Here is a 17,955-nt window from a genome sequence, read left to right on the forward strand (position 1 = left end):
CATTCTGACTTTAAATAGCTGGTAAAATATACATACCTGTTACTGAAATACAAATGCCAAACAAGCTCGTACTTCTGGCTATTTCTGAGCAGTTTTCACTATAGCTTAATGCTGTTCCTAGAGTTAAGAACTACTACTGTGTATACTCTAATGGGTTTTTTTTTTCTTTAATGCTTATCAAAGTTTGCCCTTTCATCCTACAGCTGTAAAATCTGATTTCCCCTAACACTATCCCCACCCTATAAGTGAATTTTAATGTCTACCTGCCACGGAGTAGCAAATTATATGCTCCATGGGCATACATTTCAGAATGTTTCATGTGCACTCCACAGTAAGAGGTAGCCTTGCAGGGTTACCTCTAAAGCACTAAAATTTACCAGCCCACACCAAGTACCTCACAGTTCACAATCAATATTCATTACTAGCTGCCTGCCTGGAATTCTTTCTGCCTTGATGTCCTCAGTTCCTTCAGGAATTAACTTCCTTTGTAACTAGGCCTCGAAGGCTAGCTAAGCTGTTTCTGAGAAATATGGACATTATGACCCTGTGGGGATTAAAGGATTTAAAAAGCATGTTAGAAAAATCTCCATATAAAGAAAACCATTAAACAGCTACTAGGAAAAGCAAAAATACCCAGAAGTCACAATATGCAAACACATGAGCTCAAAAATATCAATCAATTAAGCTAAATTTTGTCTATTAGAAGTATAATAGAATTTGCTACCTCTCTGCCCCTCAAAAGGATTCAAATAAAACAGGACAAAGAATTTAAAAGTGCCAAATGTTTATCTAGAAACAACTGAAGATACCAGAAAGGACAGGACCAAGTAGATATGGGTAAGAAGACACTAAAGTTGAGATAGGAGAAACTGGGGGTGGGGGTTAGACCTTACAAAAATAATATATACATTATCACTAAAACATAGGGCTCAAAATCATATTGTAGAGGAAAACAAAGATGAACAACAGAATCTGAGGATAGGAACAAAGAAATAAAGCACAGGTATTGCTTTAACCATTTAGATCAATTGTGTTAATTACTAAAGAAAAATGAAAGTTAAAAAAACAGTTCCTGCTGCTAAAGTATGAAAACAAGATGTACAACAAGATGTATATGCCTCTAAAACATTTTACACGAACCAAGAAAATGTAAACCTTTCAAAACATTCACTGGGCAATTGAAAGAAAATCATACACCAGAGTTTCCTAGTAAAAATCATGTTGCTAAATTTCTAACTCAAGTAACAACTATAAAAATATGTCACTTCTATAGCATAATCTAATTTTGAAGGTGCAATAAAGTACTGCAGTACTAGCAAAATTACCTGCTCCAACGTTACTTCACAAATAAATAAATATGCTAAATAAAGATCATTGCTCTGCTAAGATTGAAAGCTAACCTCAAAGACTAAGGAGGCTATTCTACTGAAATAGTTTGGAATCCGTAAGTTTAGTGTTACAAGCGTCAGGCTCCAAATAGCTTAAAATGATCAGGCTCCAAATACCTTAAGTGGTAGGTAGGTTGTGTGTTAACCTAAAAATTTCATTTTAATTACTTCCTTGCTTCTGTTAAAATTAAGAAGCAACTAATATCCCCCATATTAGATATTTCAAATTTCATAACCATTTCACTATAAAGCATAGCTAGCTTTCAAACAGATTAAAAAGTAAACCAAGATAACTGAAAGGATATTAGTGAAGAGAGAAAATCTTATCAAACATGCATCTTGTGTCAGCTATCATGCTAGTTCATTTATGCATGCAATCTCATTCTAACCTGTGAAGGTGTGTATTATTCCAAATAAACAGATGAGGAAACAGAGTAAGAGGCTTGGCAAAAATCAAGACTCCAATCCAATCTCTTAGGCTTGAAAATCCATATCATAGTTCTTTGGTGAAGAGGACACAAAATGCGGGCCCACTGACAGTTTTATTTGACCAGCACAGTATTTTTAAAAGCCCAGCTTTCAGTGTTTTCAGTCAAAGCATGCATTATATTCTCCACTTTAGCAAAAGGTACTTGCCTAGCTCCTATGGTAAACGAGTTTGCAATCCCTGCTTTAATGCATGTCAACAAAAAGAATAAAAACAAGTGAACAGCTGCTCTCCTTGCCTGTCCGTTCCTAGAAGAGGTGTGGCTTTGACCAGGGGTTGTGCCGGGAACTAGGTGCTATAATCCTTTATCAGAGGATACTTACAAGTGCAGACACAAAATGGAGATATTCTCAACAGGTGCTGCTCTGACTTTTATGGAGCATTCTGAAAATTTGTGGGTATATTTTTGGTTAACACAATGATTGGGATAGCATTACCAGCCTTTAGTGGGCTGGGACCAGGGATCTTCAATATCCCACAAAGTAGGAAAAGTCTTGCACAACAAAGAATTGTTCCTCTTCCTACACAACTTTCAAATGACATTCAAGTTGAAAACCTGGTCTGAGCCTAGAACATAGCTCTGTTTTAAATACACCACAAAGTACTCTTGCATGGTTTTAATCATCATTCAACTTTCCAGGAATGCAGTTACTGTGTAAAGTGAGGAGAGATTGTACTTTTGCTTCATTTGGAACTTTACCAAGAGTTGTTCACCTTTTCAGAAAATCACATTATCAACAGCAATGTCACCTGTGATATCTGAGTCACTAGTACAGCACAAGTCTGCACTTGTAACTGTCACATTCCTGGTTTTTCTACATATGGACAAAAACAGCAGACTACTTCATTGTCTTCCTGTGTAGTCATGCCTGAGCATTTAGACTGAACTACTGAATAAACATTTTACCAAGTTATTTTCTCCTTTATATTACATTCAAGGGATTATATATATATATTTTTCTTAATAGTGTGCATGTAGGTTAAAACACCTATGAATTTCACTTCAGGACAGCAAAGGCGAGTTACAAAAATGTGTTAATAAAGAGAGGATACAAGAAAGATACCTGACATTGCTTTCTGTCACATACCTGGGGGAGGGAAAGGAGGAGGACGAAGGGTAACATGGTGTCCCTGTAACTAGGTTTAACTTGAGAACAGTACTGGGAGGTACGTAACAAAGATTACAAAAAAAGTCAATACTGACCTTCCCTAGTAGAGGGAGATAATTCAGTGAAAAGGCTAGTCTGGTAACAACCATCTAAAATGCACGTTATGATATGATATAGTCATAAAACCAACCCTGAAATAATCTGGCCCTTCTCACTAGAACTTTATTTTCCTCTTCACTTTCCTATGAACTACCAGAGTTGTAGTTAACCCATTAAAAGTAAACACTTTTTAAGTACCAGGCCCTATAATTCAAAGCTATACATACATGCCACTCTACAGTAAAGCAGTTTATAAAGCACTTTCCATACATTATCATCTAATCTCATAAAAACCCAACAGATTATTATGCTAATTTAAAAAATAGAAACCACAGGAAGTGAAATAGAAACAGAATTCAAGGCTACTGCCAAATCCAGCGCTCTTTCCATGCAACTACATTGCCCCACAAAACGACCTTTTGAACATAGTTTTTATTTACATTTTACATTTACAAGGGTGACAGACTGTATCAATTTACTTATCCAGTACTATTGTCTTCAACTCAGTTTAGGCATCAAAGTTAAACTATACTAATTTTCTAGTTTCATAAAAACCATGAGTTATTTTTAATACTTCTTAAAACTGCCTTAAATATATTTCAAATAAATATGTTTAAGTATAGTTATGATTATGCTTTATGTTACTTAATATCATTCACCCTGGGGCCTATCACACTGTTCAATTCTTATTATTCTTATAGCCACCTCACCCCAGTCCACACCAAAAGAAAAGAAGGTAGATCTCTTATACTGAATGACTGACACAGTGACATACCTCTGATCAAAGACCTTACAATAAATCTCATGAAACCATGATTTTTTCTTAGTACTGAAATTTAACAATAAAGAAATTACATCCCTCATTCACTTTCCCTGACTCTCTAAATCGGGTGTTTATAATTAAGCAAGTTAAAATTATTCTGAACCCACTAGGAAGAAAAGGGTGTGGTCAGTCACATCTTCATTCATTCCTTTTCTTCTTTCAAGACAAAAATGCAAATATGTTCCAAGCCCCTAAGCAAAAACTGAAAAAGGACAATCCTTGAACCAATAGCCCCAGAAACATCTCTATCATATACCCTCAGACAATAGTGCCCTAAATTTTAAAATATTTTAGGTAAGGAGAGAAAAGGGGAATTGCTAAAAAACAAAACAAAACAAAACAAAAAGCCTGAGGCCCTCTCCTCACACCCTTCTTGAAAATAGCTTTAATTTTTAGAGAATAAATGAAAAACTTACTCTGTCAAATGTAAGGTAGCAGAATTGAAGGGAAAAAACCATATAGAAATGTGATGTAACCAGAATAAAATAATACTACCCTAAACTACACTTACTCATACAAAATTTTCAATGTAACATGATTTTGCTCATATTAAATCTACTTTTTAAAGGTTTCTTTTAATACACAAAAACTAACCAAATTACAAGACTCTTGGTTAAGTTCTAAACAGAAGGTCAAAACAGCAAAAAAGACATTCTTCTAGGATCACCAGATGTACGAAATAAAAATTCTTCGTTGTTTATCTGAAATTCAAATATATATGGGTGTCCTGCATTTTACCTAGCAACCCTACAGTCTTCGAGCTAATTAAAGTGAGCTCCCGTCTCTACCAAAGCACTGCAGCACCAGCTCCACTCATAAAACAGGCTGGGGCTTTTGTCACAGCAGTATTTTGACTGAGAAGCCTTAAGAGTTAGTCTGGAAGTGCTCATTTCCTGATGATAAGCCTTTCTTAATAGCTAAAATTTACCACACAAAAGAAAAGTCTAATTTCTTAAAGCCAAAGGTTAAACTTTTACTAGGTTCCATCCAGTCTAGTGAATGAACTCTTACAAAGCTTATGCTTCTGTGTGTGAAACAGAGATTGGAAAAATTTCAGTGTAGATTTTTGATAACTAAACAAAAAAGCTGTTTATGAAGGTTACAATAAACAGAATCCTGTTTAAAGTATTATAGGCAGGTCTTAAAAGCTATTTTAATGGATTCCAAAGTTAATCTACCATTTTTCTTGAATTCATAATCATAGAAATTTAGAGTTAGAAACAAACTAATTTCTGACCCTTAAAAACTTCTGGAAAGGGAATGCCCTGGCAGTCCAGTGGTTAGGACTCTGCGCTTTCACTGCTGAAGGCCTGGGTTCAATCCCTGGTCAGGGAACTAAGATCCCGCAAGCTGAGTGGCATAGCCAAAAAAAAAAAAAAAAAAAAAAAAAACTTCTGGAAAGCCCATCACATTTCCTATTCATTCCCATAAAGGTTTTTTCCTCCTCTTGAACTCCTAAATGAGTAATAGATACAACAGAAAGAGATATTCTCTTGTTTTATGAAGTCCCTGTCAACCAGCTCTTTGCCCTACTTATAATGGCTCTAACTATGAGTGACTGCAAATAACTCTATTCTTCTGCTAGTTTCATTTAAATCACCTTTTTAATACTATACCTATGCTTTTCTTCCCAGTGGTCTAGGCCACTGCTCTTTGATACAGCCCATCCATCTTTGGAGACTGCCTAATTCCCTTACTTCATTTACACTGCTACCTTGAAGGTATTAATAGATAATCACATCCCCCTAGTGCTCCCTTTTCCTAATTTTAGCTCCTTCAGGCTTTTCTCCTAAGTCTCATGCTACCATCAATGTAGAACTATCTGCATCTTTTCCTAAATGTGGTTGGAAAGTGTTCGTCATTACTTGGAGTTCAATCCTAGTAAGAAAATAGAAACCATAATTTTGATATGTGATCACTATCTTCTTTGTCTAAGGGTAATTCAATGACAGTTCACTGCAAGTTGTTTGAAACCTCTTTATACTTTCTCTTTTCCAGCTTCCTGGTTTGCATTAAGGCCATTTATTTCATCTTCCTTGATGAATTATTTGAGATTAAGCATAAATGATATTAATTTCCATGCTGGAGCTGCTTAGCTATTTTTTCCAGGTGCTCCACAATGGTTTCCAACCTGTTAAACTTGTATAATCACAAAAAATCCTAAATTAAATTTAACGTATTCATTCAATCTATAGATTGAAAATTATTTCACAGATAGTTGCCAACACAGTACAGGACATCTTGCCTTTGTTTCCTTCAAGAAGCAATGTCTAAAAATAAGAAAATAAAGTTGCTACTCTAGGATCTTAAACAGGAAAGGCAAATGACTCTTCAGTGATGGTTCTGCTTTCCATCTCTTCCCTTGGCCAGTGTTCAAGTCATTCTGTACTCACCAGAAATGTGGAAGCATTCAGCTCAGAATAAACTGTAGTGCTCCCAGTCCTGTACTCAAGCAATAACTCAAAGGTAGGGCCAGGGAATAATGACTATAAGTGCTAATTTAAAAGAAAGGACAACTAAACATACTGGGAAACTTGTGCTTTGCTTATGATATTCAAATTATTGTAGCTTTCCCTTTTTCTGAAATTCAAATGGAGAGGGGGAACCAATATTATATAAGTAATGGGTAACATATTAATTAAACAATGATATATTTTCTTTACTAAGGATGACTAATAACAGTACATGCTGATATTACTGATAAATGCCTCGTGAAAGTCCTTATGTTTACAAAAATCATCATATTGCTTCAGACTACATAGTATATAAAAATAAAACAAAACTACTCCATACTTGAAAATGCTGTTTTTCAAACATGAGTTTCATAGCCTGTTAATGAATTATGAAATCAATTTAGAAGATCACAATGGTTTCCTTCAAATACGTTACAGAGTAAGGAAAGGTATTATTTCACAAAACGTTACATATTTCTGCATATACTTAGTCACAAATAAAGTCTATTTCTTTATCTGGGTCAAGACAAAAGTTTGAAAGCCTTTTGCTAAAGGGCTTTTATATTTTTAAAGTCATTACAACATAATTACATATGAACCAAATTATTTCTATTTTACTAATGTAAGTTAATCCCTAACTAACTACATTTCAGCACCTAGAAAATTTTAGTTTGCAATGTTAATTTTTCAGGTTATTTTTAAATTAATAAGCAGCAAGGATGTGGCTAATAACTGTTGACACATGATGGTTATATGGGAGTTTATTACATTATTCATTCTACTTTCGTATGTTTGAAATTCTAACAAAATGTAAAAAGGAAAAAATAGGAAATGGACCTACCCAATAAGGTAGTATAACGAATAAATTTATAAGCTGAGACTTTGACACTCTGTTTCTAAGGAATATCAATCTACAAACTTGCTCAGATTTAATTCAGGTAACACTTGGGTTGCCCTGTTCAACTATAATGGACAGGTTTAAAGGTCTTTAACAAATGCATAGGGACAGGAGAAATTAATTCATAAACAGAAAGCAAAACTTCTCAAAGGATAACATAAAAATACAATTAGTTAAGTGCGCTTCACTGCCTCTTCAACAGTCAACTACTTTTCAACCAACAAAGAGAACACAAAATATCTACCTACCTGGCAGTGATTTTCATTTCTTAATTGTTTAATTCACACTGGCAATTTTCCTAGCAAGCTTAATATGCTATCTCTATAACAGACACCATTCTGCCTTCTTTGAAACATGAACTACAAGTGTTGTCTGAAGTAAGTTTACAGGCAGTTGGATTTCAAAACAGTGCATGGCCTCAAAGTCAATTTTCCTTAATTCCAAAAAGTTAGTTTCAAAAAATTTATTAAAACAAAGTATTCTCTCTCTAGGCCTTTTAACCATTAGAAGCAGTACCTACCTAAACTGTAAGGTCCATAGCACTGTGTAATTTTAGAACTGGAAGGGAATTTACACATCACGTAGTCTAGTGGTTTACAAATACTATCATCAGGAAGAAAAATCGATGACATAATTTATATATGCGAGCACACTCTCACTTTTTTTTTTTAAATGTATCTTACTGCATATGGAACATTTTGCCTTGTTAGTATTCTGTCACAAAGGACATATTGTCTTGTATTTTATATTTAATCACTTTTAGAATGTGAGTATACATTTGGATAGGATTAAAACTATGGGTGCAATTTGGAACTTTATGTTTTCTAATAATAGAGCCTTACATAATATACAGAATCCTGACACCTTCAGAGTGATCTCAAATCATCTCATTATATTTCACTGTCTAGTCAATTTGAAGCAATAGTTGGGTGTAACAATGATATAAATCAAGACAAAGCAAAGGGAAGCAAAGCATATCCAAATTGACATACTTCTGGAAAAAACCATAAAGCGTACCCTAAGTTTCCAGTAAATAAGATTATTTAGAAAGAAAGTCTTTTTTTTTTTTTAGAAGGTTAGTCTTAAAACATTCCATAATTGTTTCCAGAAATGCAAAAGAATACCATTCAGTACTTTTTAGTACAAGGAACTTAACACAATATTTTTCCATCAAAGCCGGCCACAGCTTTAACGAAGAGATAAGACTAGGTTTTTTAAATTTGAAACACAACGAAAACAAGAAACAAAACAAAAAAAACAGTAGATGTGTGAGGAACATCAAATAAATCTACCATTGACTTACTGTATGCAAATAAATGTAGATAACTAGGGGAATACTTTAAGTATTTAGTAAACCCCCATTTCCACACAGACCAATTAAAAGTTCTCAACAATAACGAAAAAGTAACCTCAAGTTAATTAAGTTTGATTAATAAACGTCTATTTTTGCATATACACAAAAGTAAGCAACAACAAAAAAAAAATTAGGCCTACTTTCAATTTTAGACGACATAGTAAACTGGAATTGTACGAATCCTGACTCTTGAATAAACCTGAAAACCATACAATTTACTTGTGTATTCAAGTTTTTAATGTAAACATCAATACCTTTGGAATAATGTTTTTACATAGGATCAGTACAGTATTTTACTTTAAATTCAGTGAGAAGTTTACTTCTATATATATAAGCCTATAAAATGCAACAGTTTATATTCAACTAGTTTTACTGGAGAAGTTTCCTGCTTTCACAAAGCTAATCCTTACCAACTAAAATTAGGAATTCCGGGGGAAAAAAAATCCACAAGAACCTCACAATTTAAAAATGCATTATCTAAGGTGCTTAAAATTAAGCTCCATATCACCAATGGCATTTATAAAAATTCATGTAAAATGATAGTGTTTTGTTTAAAGAGGAACACTGAAAGCAAGGCCAACTGTTCACAGGCGGCGATTTTGCATCATTACATATTTTAATTTTGATGTTCGGATATACTTTAGAGGACCCTGGTCTATTTATTCTTTCTAACAGATTCTATTTTTCCAGATGCTTGTCAAAGGAAGATTCATTCCTCATTCTCGCTTCCTGTTTTTCTCCTTGTACAATTACTATAGCCTTTCCTCTGTCTTTTCTCTTAGAACTTCATTCTCTACTTCTGATCCTGTCCAGACTGTGCTCACTGTAAACAAACTGAATAGACTGCCTCAGAAATTTTTTCACACAATTCACTTCTTCCAAAATTTCTTTGCATAATTTTATTCAAGTTTTTATTGAACATCTCCTGTGTGATATCCAAAACAGTCTCATTCATTATTTTCCTACATGCTTCATTTGTATAGATATTAACACCTTATCTCCTTCCCAAATTGTCTTGAAAAAACACCTTTACATAGACCCAGCAAAATTTCAGATTTTAAATATGAAACATCTTACTCTGAAAAAGTAGCTCAAACTAAATAAATGAAAAACAATGTCCAAATTGACAGAGCGCTTTTCTAATCGTATCCGGTATCTCTGCCAGCCCAGTTATTTACTTTTATTAAAAAAATTAAAATAAAGACAATACAATTACATTTTGTCTTTTATTAATGTCTAAAGGTATACTCCACAGGAGGAGAAAATGTTTCACATTAAAACTGTATTAATGAGAAAAATCAAGGGATTCCTTCAAGACAAAACAGTCTAATTTTTCATGAGGATCTGTATAACTCACACAAAGTCAGATCTGTAATGAACTTCAATCTTAATTTATGGTGAATGTTTGGACTGTAGGGTACATTTACATATAAATACTTTTATTGCCTTTTATTGTTTTAAACCTTGGTATACTAACACGTTAAGCTCTGTTATGTCTGACAACACAAAAACCTACCTGCATCTTTTTCTAATTTGGATCCAGGAATCTTGAAAAACAAAGACTAGAGCCCAGGAACACATCCTGATGTTGTAACATGGCCTTACCACCCTGGTCCCCTGACCAATTTCTCATGCCTGGGTGCTTCATTACATCAGTAGTGACACTGTTGTCAGTTGCCTGAGAGTCTGGAGGCTTATGATCTCCTTAGGAAACGCTAATAAATTCCAAGGCAAATAGTTTCTTCTGGTCATTTAAAATCTTATTTGGACTAATTATGTTAAGATTTGCTGCTTGATATTTGGCATGTCATTTGTGCCACAGCTGCTATAGATAACACGTCTTCCATTGCTCATTTTAGTTCACCCAAAGGAAAGATGCACTATCAATAGCAAACGTCTAAAAACATACTCAGGGAGAGAAACTGCCAAACCACTGAAGCAAACAGCACTTGACAGAAAAGAAAAAGATTCATGAATCATCTAATGCAAATACTGGCACTGTTACAAAGCACAATGTTCACAACTATCTAGTATCACCCAAGCAAAATGGTTTCTTAAAATTTAGATCATTAATAAACTCATTTTAGATCATTCGACTCATCTTCTCCCCCTAAACAGTGTTAATTGTCTATTTTTATATTTTCAGTATGAATATATTACATTTTTACACTTCACATTCATTCATCAGTTAACATCTCCAACACTTCACTGTGTGCCAGGCACTACATTCTATTTCTCTTATTCACAACAATGAGATGCTATGAAAAGGTGCTACCTAGCCATGAAAAGATATTTAGTTCACTGAAAGAGAAAGAAAACCATGAAACCTCCCAGACAATTAAATGGAAGTATGAACTTCCTCATCAGAATCTACAATTGCAGAGGCAGCACAGCTGGTCACTTCTATAAAAAAGTTACATAAGCAAAAAGCACAAATCTGGGGCCTTCAAATGGCCTACTTAACTTTTTTCAAGATGACAGTGAGCAGCATTAACAATTAAATGCTTGATATATACATGAAGAAAAATAATTAATAATGGTATTTTTAAAGGATAATAATAGTAATAGATAACATTTACTCACTATAGTAAGCAAACATTTAGTACATATAGTATTGTTATGCTACATATAGTAATGTAGCATATGTTACATATAGTAACATATGTTACATATAGTAACAAGTGTTACATATAGTAAAAACTTACTCCCTACTGAGACTCACTATATACCAGGCAGAAACCTAAGTGCTTTATGGTCATTGTCTCATTTAATTCTCACATCATCCCTAGGGGATGGGCATTATTATAAACCCCATTTTACAGATGATAAAACTGAGACTTGGAAGTATTAAGCATCTTACTCAAAGTCACTCAGCTACCAAGAGATGGGACTCAAACCCAGGTCTATCAGGATCCAGAGTCTGTGCTCTTGATCATCATATAATACTGTCTGGTTTATACTTATTCAATTCTAATTTCACTCTAAAGCTTTCAAAGTCTTACCAGGAAGGTTATATTTTAGGACAGTTTTCTTCCTTTAAAATGACACGTTAAAGAGGATTTTACTTGAAACTATGGTCCTACAAGTCTAACTGTTTGTATGGGAAACAAATTGTATCTGAATGAAAAACCCTGAATCTCTATGGTAATGGGTCACAGCTAAAAGAGACCTTGAGAGTCATCTAGTCCAAATTCTTCATTTTAGGAATAACGAAAAACATCTATACTCAGTCTAAACTACCACATAATCCAGAAATACTTCGGTTTGGGGATGTTTTTTAAAAAGTCATCATTTTAAATAGATAATCCAACTTTTCAAGATCATCCAGAGCATAGTATCCATTTCTGAAAAACACTATAAGAAAATACAAACTCCATGACATGAGGTCAGACGATTGTAGAGCTATTACCAATTGAAAGCTTTCATCTTACAGACACGCTATAAAAAGCTATAAAATGGCATCCTTACCTACATGGACTCAAACTCAAAAAAATAGCCATTTCTTCCTTGAATTAAATTTACATTCATTTGGGTCAACTACAAGCTCAGCTTCACTTCACCAGTCATGTCATGTGACTGAATTCAAGCTCATTTCAAGGAAAAGGCTGCACTATGCTGTATTTAGAACACATATCACTGAGAATAGCCAGATGAGTCTTTGTAGGCCCATCCAAAAACCTTGCTTTAGTTGCTAAGAAACTACAATTTCACTGTATTATAAATTTTTGAAGAAGCTATGCCAGCACAGAGATTGAACATGTTGAGATCAAAAATCTCTCACCTATTGTGCCAAATGAAACCTTGCTTTTTACACAAATTGAATAGCTGAAATTAGTATTAGGCTTAAGTCATATTGTTAACACAGACTAAAAACTGATAAGACAAATCAAACTAACTCTACCTTGCCTTCCTTAGTGGCCTCATGCTTTGGAGGAAAATAGGGAAAATACCCAATATGCTTCGTATATTCAATGCTAGAGACAGAAAAATGTTTCCTTCCTGACCCCTGCAGTGATAATTCAAGGCCATGAAGCATACATAAGATTTTATTTATACAATTTGGTATGACACTTACATTTAACTGATGCTTTTTCGATCTTTACTGATATATTTTCACTGTAATCTTCAGCATTTTAAGCCTAGATTCTCCTTAGAATGCTTAACTCCATTCGTTTTTGTTTTTTTTTAATGAAAGCCATTTTAATTTCAGCTATTCCAACAAGAGTAATTTTAAATTGTTCTAGCATAACAAACAACAAAGAAACACCGAAGAATTAACAAAAGAATTTATAGTTCACTCTTCAGTACAGTCATGTATGAGTTCACCCTCATAAATTTTTTCCTATAAAAATATTTTTTAAACCTCTTAAAGGCTGTTTCCACAAAAGCGGAAACGGGTTCACAATACTTCTAATCTCATCTCTGAAAGATCAATTCAGCAGCTGAATTGTAACACATACCTTTAACAATCGGAATCTTTTTTGTCTAGATCCCCCCTCACCATACTTCCCCACCATTTCTCCATCTTCTCTAAACAGCTTCAGTTCAAAACCCAATTCTCTCCTTTCCACTGTATCCTGCACATATCCCAGGGACTACTTTTATGTTCCTCAGAAATAATGTCTCTTCTGTCTTGAAACTTTTCGATCTTAAAAACCCACTTCCTCCATCTCTCTCTCTCTCCAGTGACTGCTCTCAATCCCACCACTGCAGTTTCAGCTGTGTGTCCCTGCCTTCCCAGAGGCCCCAACCAGTATCAAACAGCACTTGCCAAAACTCTGCTCCTCCCTTCCCTAATATATCCTCCACACTGCAAACCAACATTACACCCCCGGCTTCCTGCATTTTACTCCCTTCCCTTATTTTCTGTCTTACCCCACCCCCATCTCTATAGCCAGAAACCCTTATTTCTGTAATAAATAATTCCCCCTACCTCAGTTTCAACCCTTTTTCCCCATCCTCTTCTCCTTTTTCCTCTCCTTATTTAGAAACTCCTTTTTGCTCTCCCAACCACTACCCTAGAATGCCCAACACTCCACCCTCCTTAGTAAAGCCAGTTCTCTTCCCTCATCTCGTTTAGAGCCACTGCTGCTCCTCTTTCCAGATCCCCTACTGCAGTCAACCCACTATCTTGGCTTTCCACCCACCTTCTCTCCACCTCCACAGCCAAGGCTCCCTGATTCTTTACCCCCTCCTTAAGGCTCTAGTACTCTGCTCAGTATTCTTCAGTACTCCCTTCCCCCCACGTCTCTCTTATTTTTAAGGATATCACCAGTCTTACGGGGCCCCAGTAGAACCCTGGACGACCCCAGTGACCCCAGTGTTCTCTTGGGGAGCCTGACACCACTCTCCGTCACCTTAAACACAAATGCCTGTCTTGTGCCGCCTTTAAACGCTGCGCCCCCTCCTCGCCGCCCCCGCTACGCCAGCTCCTCACGTCGGCTTCCTTGGGGTCCCCTCCCCGACTCGGAGCGACAAGCCCCAAGACGTGGAGCCTCTAAGTCAACAACACCTCAGGCTCTTATCGGACGCCCCCACCTCTCGGATAGGCACCTCCGGTTCTCACACCAGCGCCTCTTCGAACTCCCGACCGGCATCTGCTCGTCTCGGGCCCGCAGCCCTCCAGACTCCGATTGCCGGGCCCCCTCCCCTGGCTCCACCACCTCCTCGGGCCCCGAACGGCCCTCTCCGGCCACCAGCTTCCCTCAGCCCCCGCCCGGCCCGCCCCCGGCGCCCCGCTTACCGTTCTGAGCGGCGCCTGGCCCTGGGAGGAGGGAGCCAGAGACCAGCAACAGCGAGAGGGCCAGGGCGCTGGGGAGCGACGAGCCCGACATTCTCCCTGCAGAAGACCGAACAGCGAACGGGCCGAGGCCGGAGCCGGGGCCGGAGCCGGGGCCGGGGAAGGGAGGGGAGGGAGGGAGGGGGCGGGCGAGCGCTCGAGGGAGAGAGCGAGGGAGGCAGCCGTGGCTCGGCTCCGTCCTTCCCCGTCCTCCTACCGCCGCAGCGCCCAAGCCTCGCGAGACCTTCGCTCCCGGCCGTGGGCGGCTGAGGAGCAACGGCGTCAAGGCTCGCGAGAAGAGGCGGTCTCAATCGATCCTCCTGCCCCTCGGACTCCGCGTTCCCGCCCCTGCAGAGGCTGATTGGCCTAGCGCGAGATAGGTCACGTGCCAGGGACGCCTCTGGCCACGTGACGGGGAGAGGCGGAGCTCCTGTTCTCGGCCCTGGGGAAGGGAGAAGTCTGCGTTCTGCTTATTCCTCTGTGAATGCGGGGAGCGCACATAAATAAGAGGAAGCTTTGGGAATATATTTCTCCGCCCATCCTGCCTTTCAGTTGTTGGAGCTCTTGGCTGCAAAATTTAATGCAACACGGGCTCTTTTAAGCCTTCCTCTCATTGTTCCCTATCAAAGTCCTGCTGTTTCTTCCTTCTGGACTTTGACCTTAGACCCTCTACTGGCATGTGGCTTCAGCCTCCCATTTTAACCCCGTGTATTAACCTTCTAGGCTAAATGATGCACTCCCCGTGCCTGGTATTACCTTGTGCTTTACTGCCTCTACATCTGCTCCCTCAGCGTGGAACGTCCTCCTTTTCCTCGCCCTTCTATTCCCCCTCCCCCATTTTGGCCTTATTTTAGCTACTTAGAATCTCAGGCCTGAAGTTCAACTAGACTAATTGTTAGTTAGACAATCTAGGCACTAAATTCTACAAGGAAGTAATCTTATATGAAGAATCTTCAGAAGCATTTTTGTGCAGCGAACATTCATTGAGTACCTACTGTGTACCAGGTTTTCACATCCGATGTGAAACCTGCATGAAAAAGTGGTCCCCACTCTCACAAAGTTCACAGCCTAGTTTATCAGAGGAGGGAGGAAGAGGACAAATGACTGCATAGCAAAACGACCCATAGGAAAGGAGCCAGCTGAGTGCTCCGGCAATGTGGTCACAACTGTTTGCATGGAAGTTTGGGAAATGCCCTTTTTCAGGGTATTTTTGGTACTACCCTGAGCGCCGTCAATCCTTGGTTGGCAAAGGATTTCTGTGGCTTAGCTCATCGCTGACTCAGAACAGACATCTTGGGGAGTGTCTGCGGAGTGAAACTGAGAGGAATCAAGTAAGTAGTCCTGGTGACCTGACTCAATTCGAAGAGAAAACTTGAAGAACCTAGAAGAAGGAGCATTCACCATGACCCTCACACTCTCAAGCTAAAGTGGACTCAAGCTTTCAACATGAACCAGATAGCTGATGGTTCCAGACTGAGCTTTCTAGCAAACTACAGCTATGGCATGTTGTTGATTGAAATGAAACTACATCCTTCAAGACTTCAGGTGTGTGAGTGACAAAAAGGTTGGCATGTATCTTTGGACAAAGGCCATTCTGCAGACAGCTCTGGATGGAGGGCTACAGGGCTGCCTGTGGTGGGACCAAGATTTTCAGCTGATGGAAGCTTCAGTCGGATGCAGCCATCCTGCCTCATCATCAAAATCCCCATTTGGTTAGGGGTCCTTACAACAAGGAGTCCTTACAAAGTGATTGTGCTCATTTAGTGGATAGGGAAGCTGAGGCTGAGAGAAGCATAAATTACCCAGGGTCTGAATGGTTTTGGTAATCATTAATACCAAAAACTTTGGTTTGCCTCCTTCTAGGCTCATGGCAGGAGTGCCTTTCCTTGTCCTCTTGAAGTTGGGAGTGGCATGTGACTTGCTTCCACCAGGCCAGTGAAAAGTGACATGCATCATTTTCAAGCAGAAGCATTTCATGTCAGTTGCAGAAACCATAGCATACTCTTTTCCCTGCATGGTGATCAGTGATTATGATCACTGGCATGTGTCAAAATGAAGCCTGGGTCCCTAAGTTAGCACGATAAGCCCAGGCCCACCATGTACAATTGGTAGTGTCTGTTGACTTAAGCTACTGAGATTCAGAGGTGTTTTCTCCTGCATAACTTGTACTATTCTGGTTAGGGGTAAGATGAAATTCAACTCCATCCCACTACTACCACCACCATCTACTAGCTGTGGCTTGGACAAGTGACCTGTCTCTCTGGATCCTATTTATCTGTCAAATGATGCTAATGATAGTACATACTCAACTCATAAGATTATCAGAGCAATAAATGAGTAAATTTATGTACAATGTTTAGATCAGTTTCTGTTTCATGTAGACGCTCGAATGTTGATGATAATGATAATAAATACTGTTGCTGCTGCTGCAACTTTAACTCCAGCACTGTGCTCTTCCCACTACGTCATGCTTCTTACAAAAAGTGATTCAGGAAGAAAATTTTAAGTACAATGTTACCATCAACTCTCAAAACCTGCAGTTATGAGGAATCTTTTTACCTAGAAGAAAACGTCCTCAAATCCCATGTGCTAGTAGCTGTACTTTTAGACCCCCTTTTAGGGGAAAACCAAAACCTCATATAACTCAGTAACTTCTTTAAAGGAACCTAAGAATTTAAATTTTTTCTCTTTTTTAAGGTTTACATGCACTTAAAAATCTCTCTACAGTTAAGTGCAGCTGTACGGGAGGATGGCTGAGCTCCTTGTAATATCTCATAAGATCCCTTAGAGGTCCTCAGTGGTCAGGCGGAGACACATTTTCCTGGCCTCCAGGGACTGCTTGGAGGTCTGGCTTTCCAGTATTGATAGTGCCTCCTGGTGGCAAGACCTGTAATAAAGCATTCCCAATTGAAAGGCTTTCCTGTGTGGGTGGGTGGGTTGGTTGGTTGGTTGATTTGTTGGTGTGGTTCATTGTCTTTGGAAGGATGCCAGTGAAGATGATAGTAGTGTTAATAGAGTTGACTTTGAACTACCTTATGGTTTCCCTACTCCCTCCTCTGCAAACATCTGCTCCTTTGAAGTTCTTTCCATTCAGATATACCACCCTGCTCATCTTGATTGCTGTCATCTGACCCACCAACATAATTTTTTTCCCTGCTCCTTCCAACTCTTAGCACCATCCTTGAACTCTATGGGTGACTTCAGCATCCATGTTGATGATCTAGTCAATACCCTAGTCTCTCATCTCCAAAAACCTACTCAACTGAGCCACCCTTTCCAAGGTTACACTCTCAACACCTTAATCACCCATAAAAGGCTCCATCTTAGGAATATGAAAATACAATACCTCACTGTCCATTTACCCTCCTATCCTTTCAGTTCCATGTGCTAGGACCCCATTTGCTGTGATTCTTCAACCTCATTGAGACCTCTAATCCATTAATCCCACAAATTCTCATTGTCCATTCCTCATTTCCTTTCTGGTCCAGTTTAGAGCCCAAGATTCATCATTATAATCATTTCCTTACCCACCTCTATCTCTGATATACTTTCTTGGAGAAACCAC

At 38.1% G+C, this 17,955-nt stretch overlaps 1 protein-coding gene across 2 annotated transcripts in view; it reads right to left on the reverse strand.

The window, feature by feature from the left end:
* Positions 1-14,644, reverse strand: part of NPTN (neuroplastin) — a 55,806-nt gene extending 41,162 nt beyond the window's left edge. The window contains exon 1 of one of the 2 annotated variants that reach the window (XR_003436458.1): positions 14,355-14,588. Coding sequence is in view for 1 of the 2 variants with exons in the window: in XM_027123557.1 (XP_026979358.1) it covers positions 14,355-14,445 (91 nt within the window). In the remaining variant the exon portion in view is untranslated. Of the gene's footprint in view, positions 1-14,354 lie in introns of both variants that reach the window. The other variant, XM_027123557.1, reaches the window with a different exon arrangement.
* Between the last annotated feature and the right edge of the window lie 3,311 nt (positions 14,645-17,955).

Source organism: Aethalodelphis obliquidens, unplaced genomic scaffold, assembly GCF_003676395.1.
Source record: "Aethalodelphis obliquidens isolate GAN/ISIS:26980383/991018 unplaced genomic scaffold, ASM367639v1 scaffold26, whole genome shotgun sequence".
Taxonomy (NCBI): domain Eukaryota; kingdom Metazoa; phylum Chordata; class Mammalia; order Artiodactyla; family Delphinidae; genus Aethalodelphis; species Aethalodelphis obliquidens.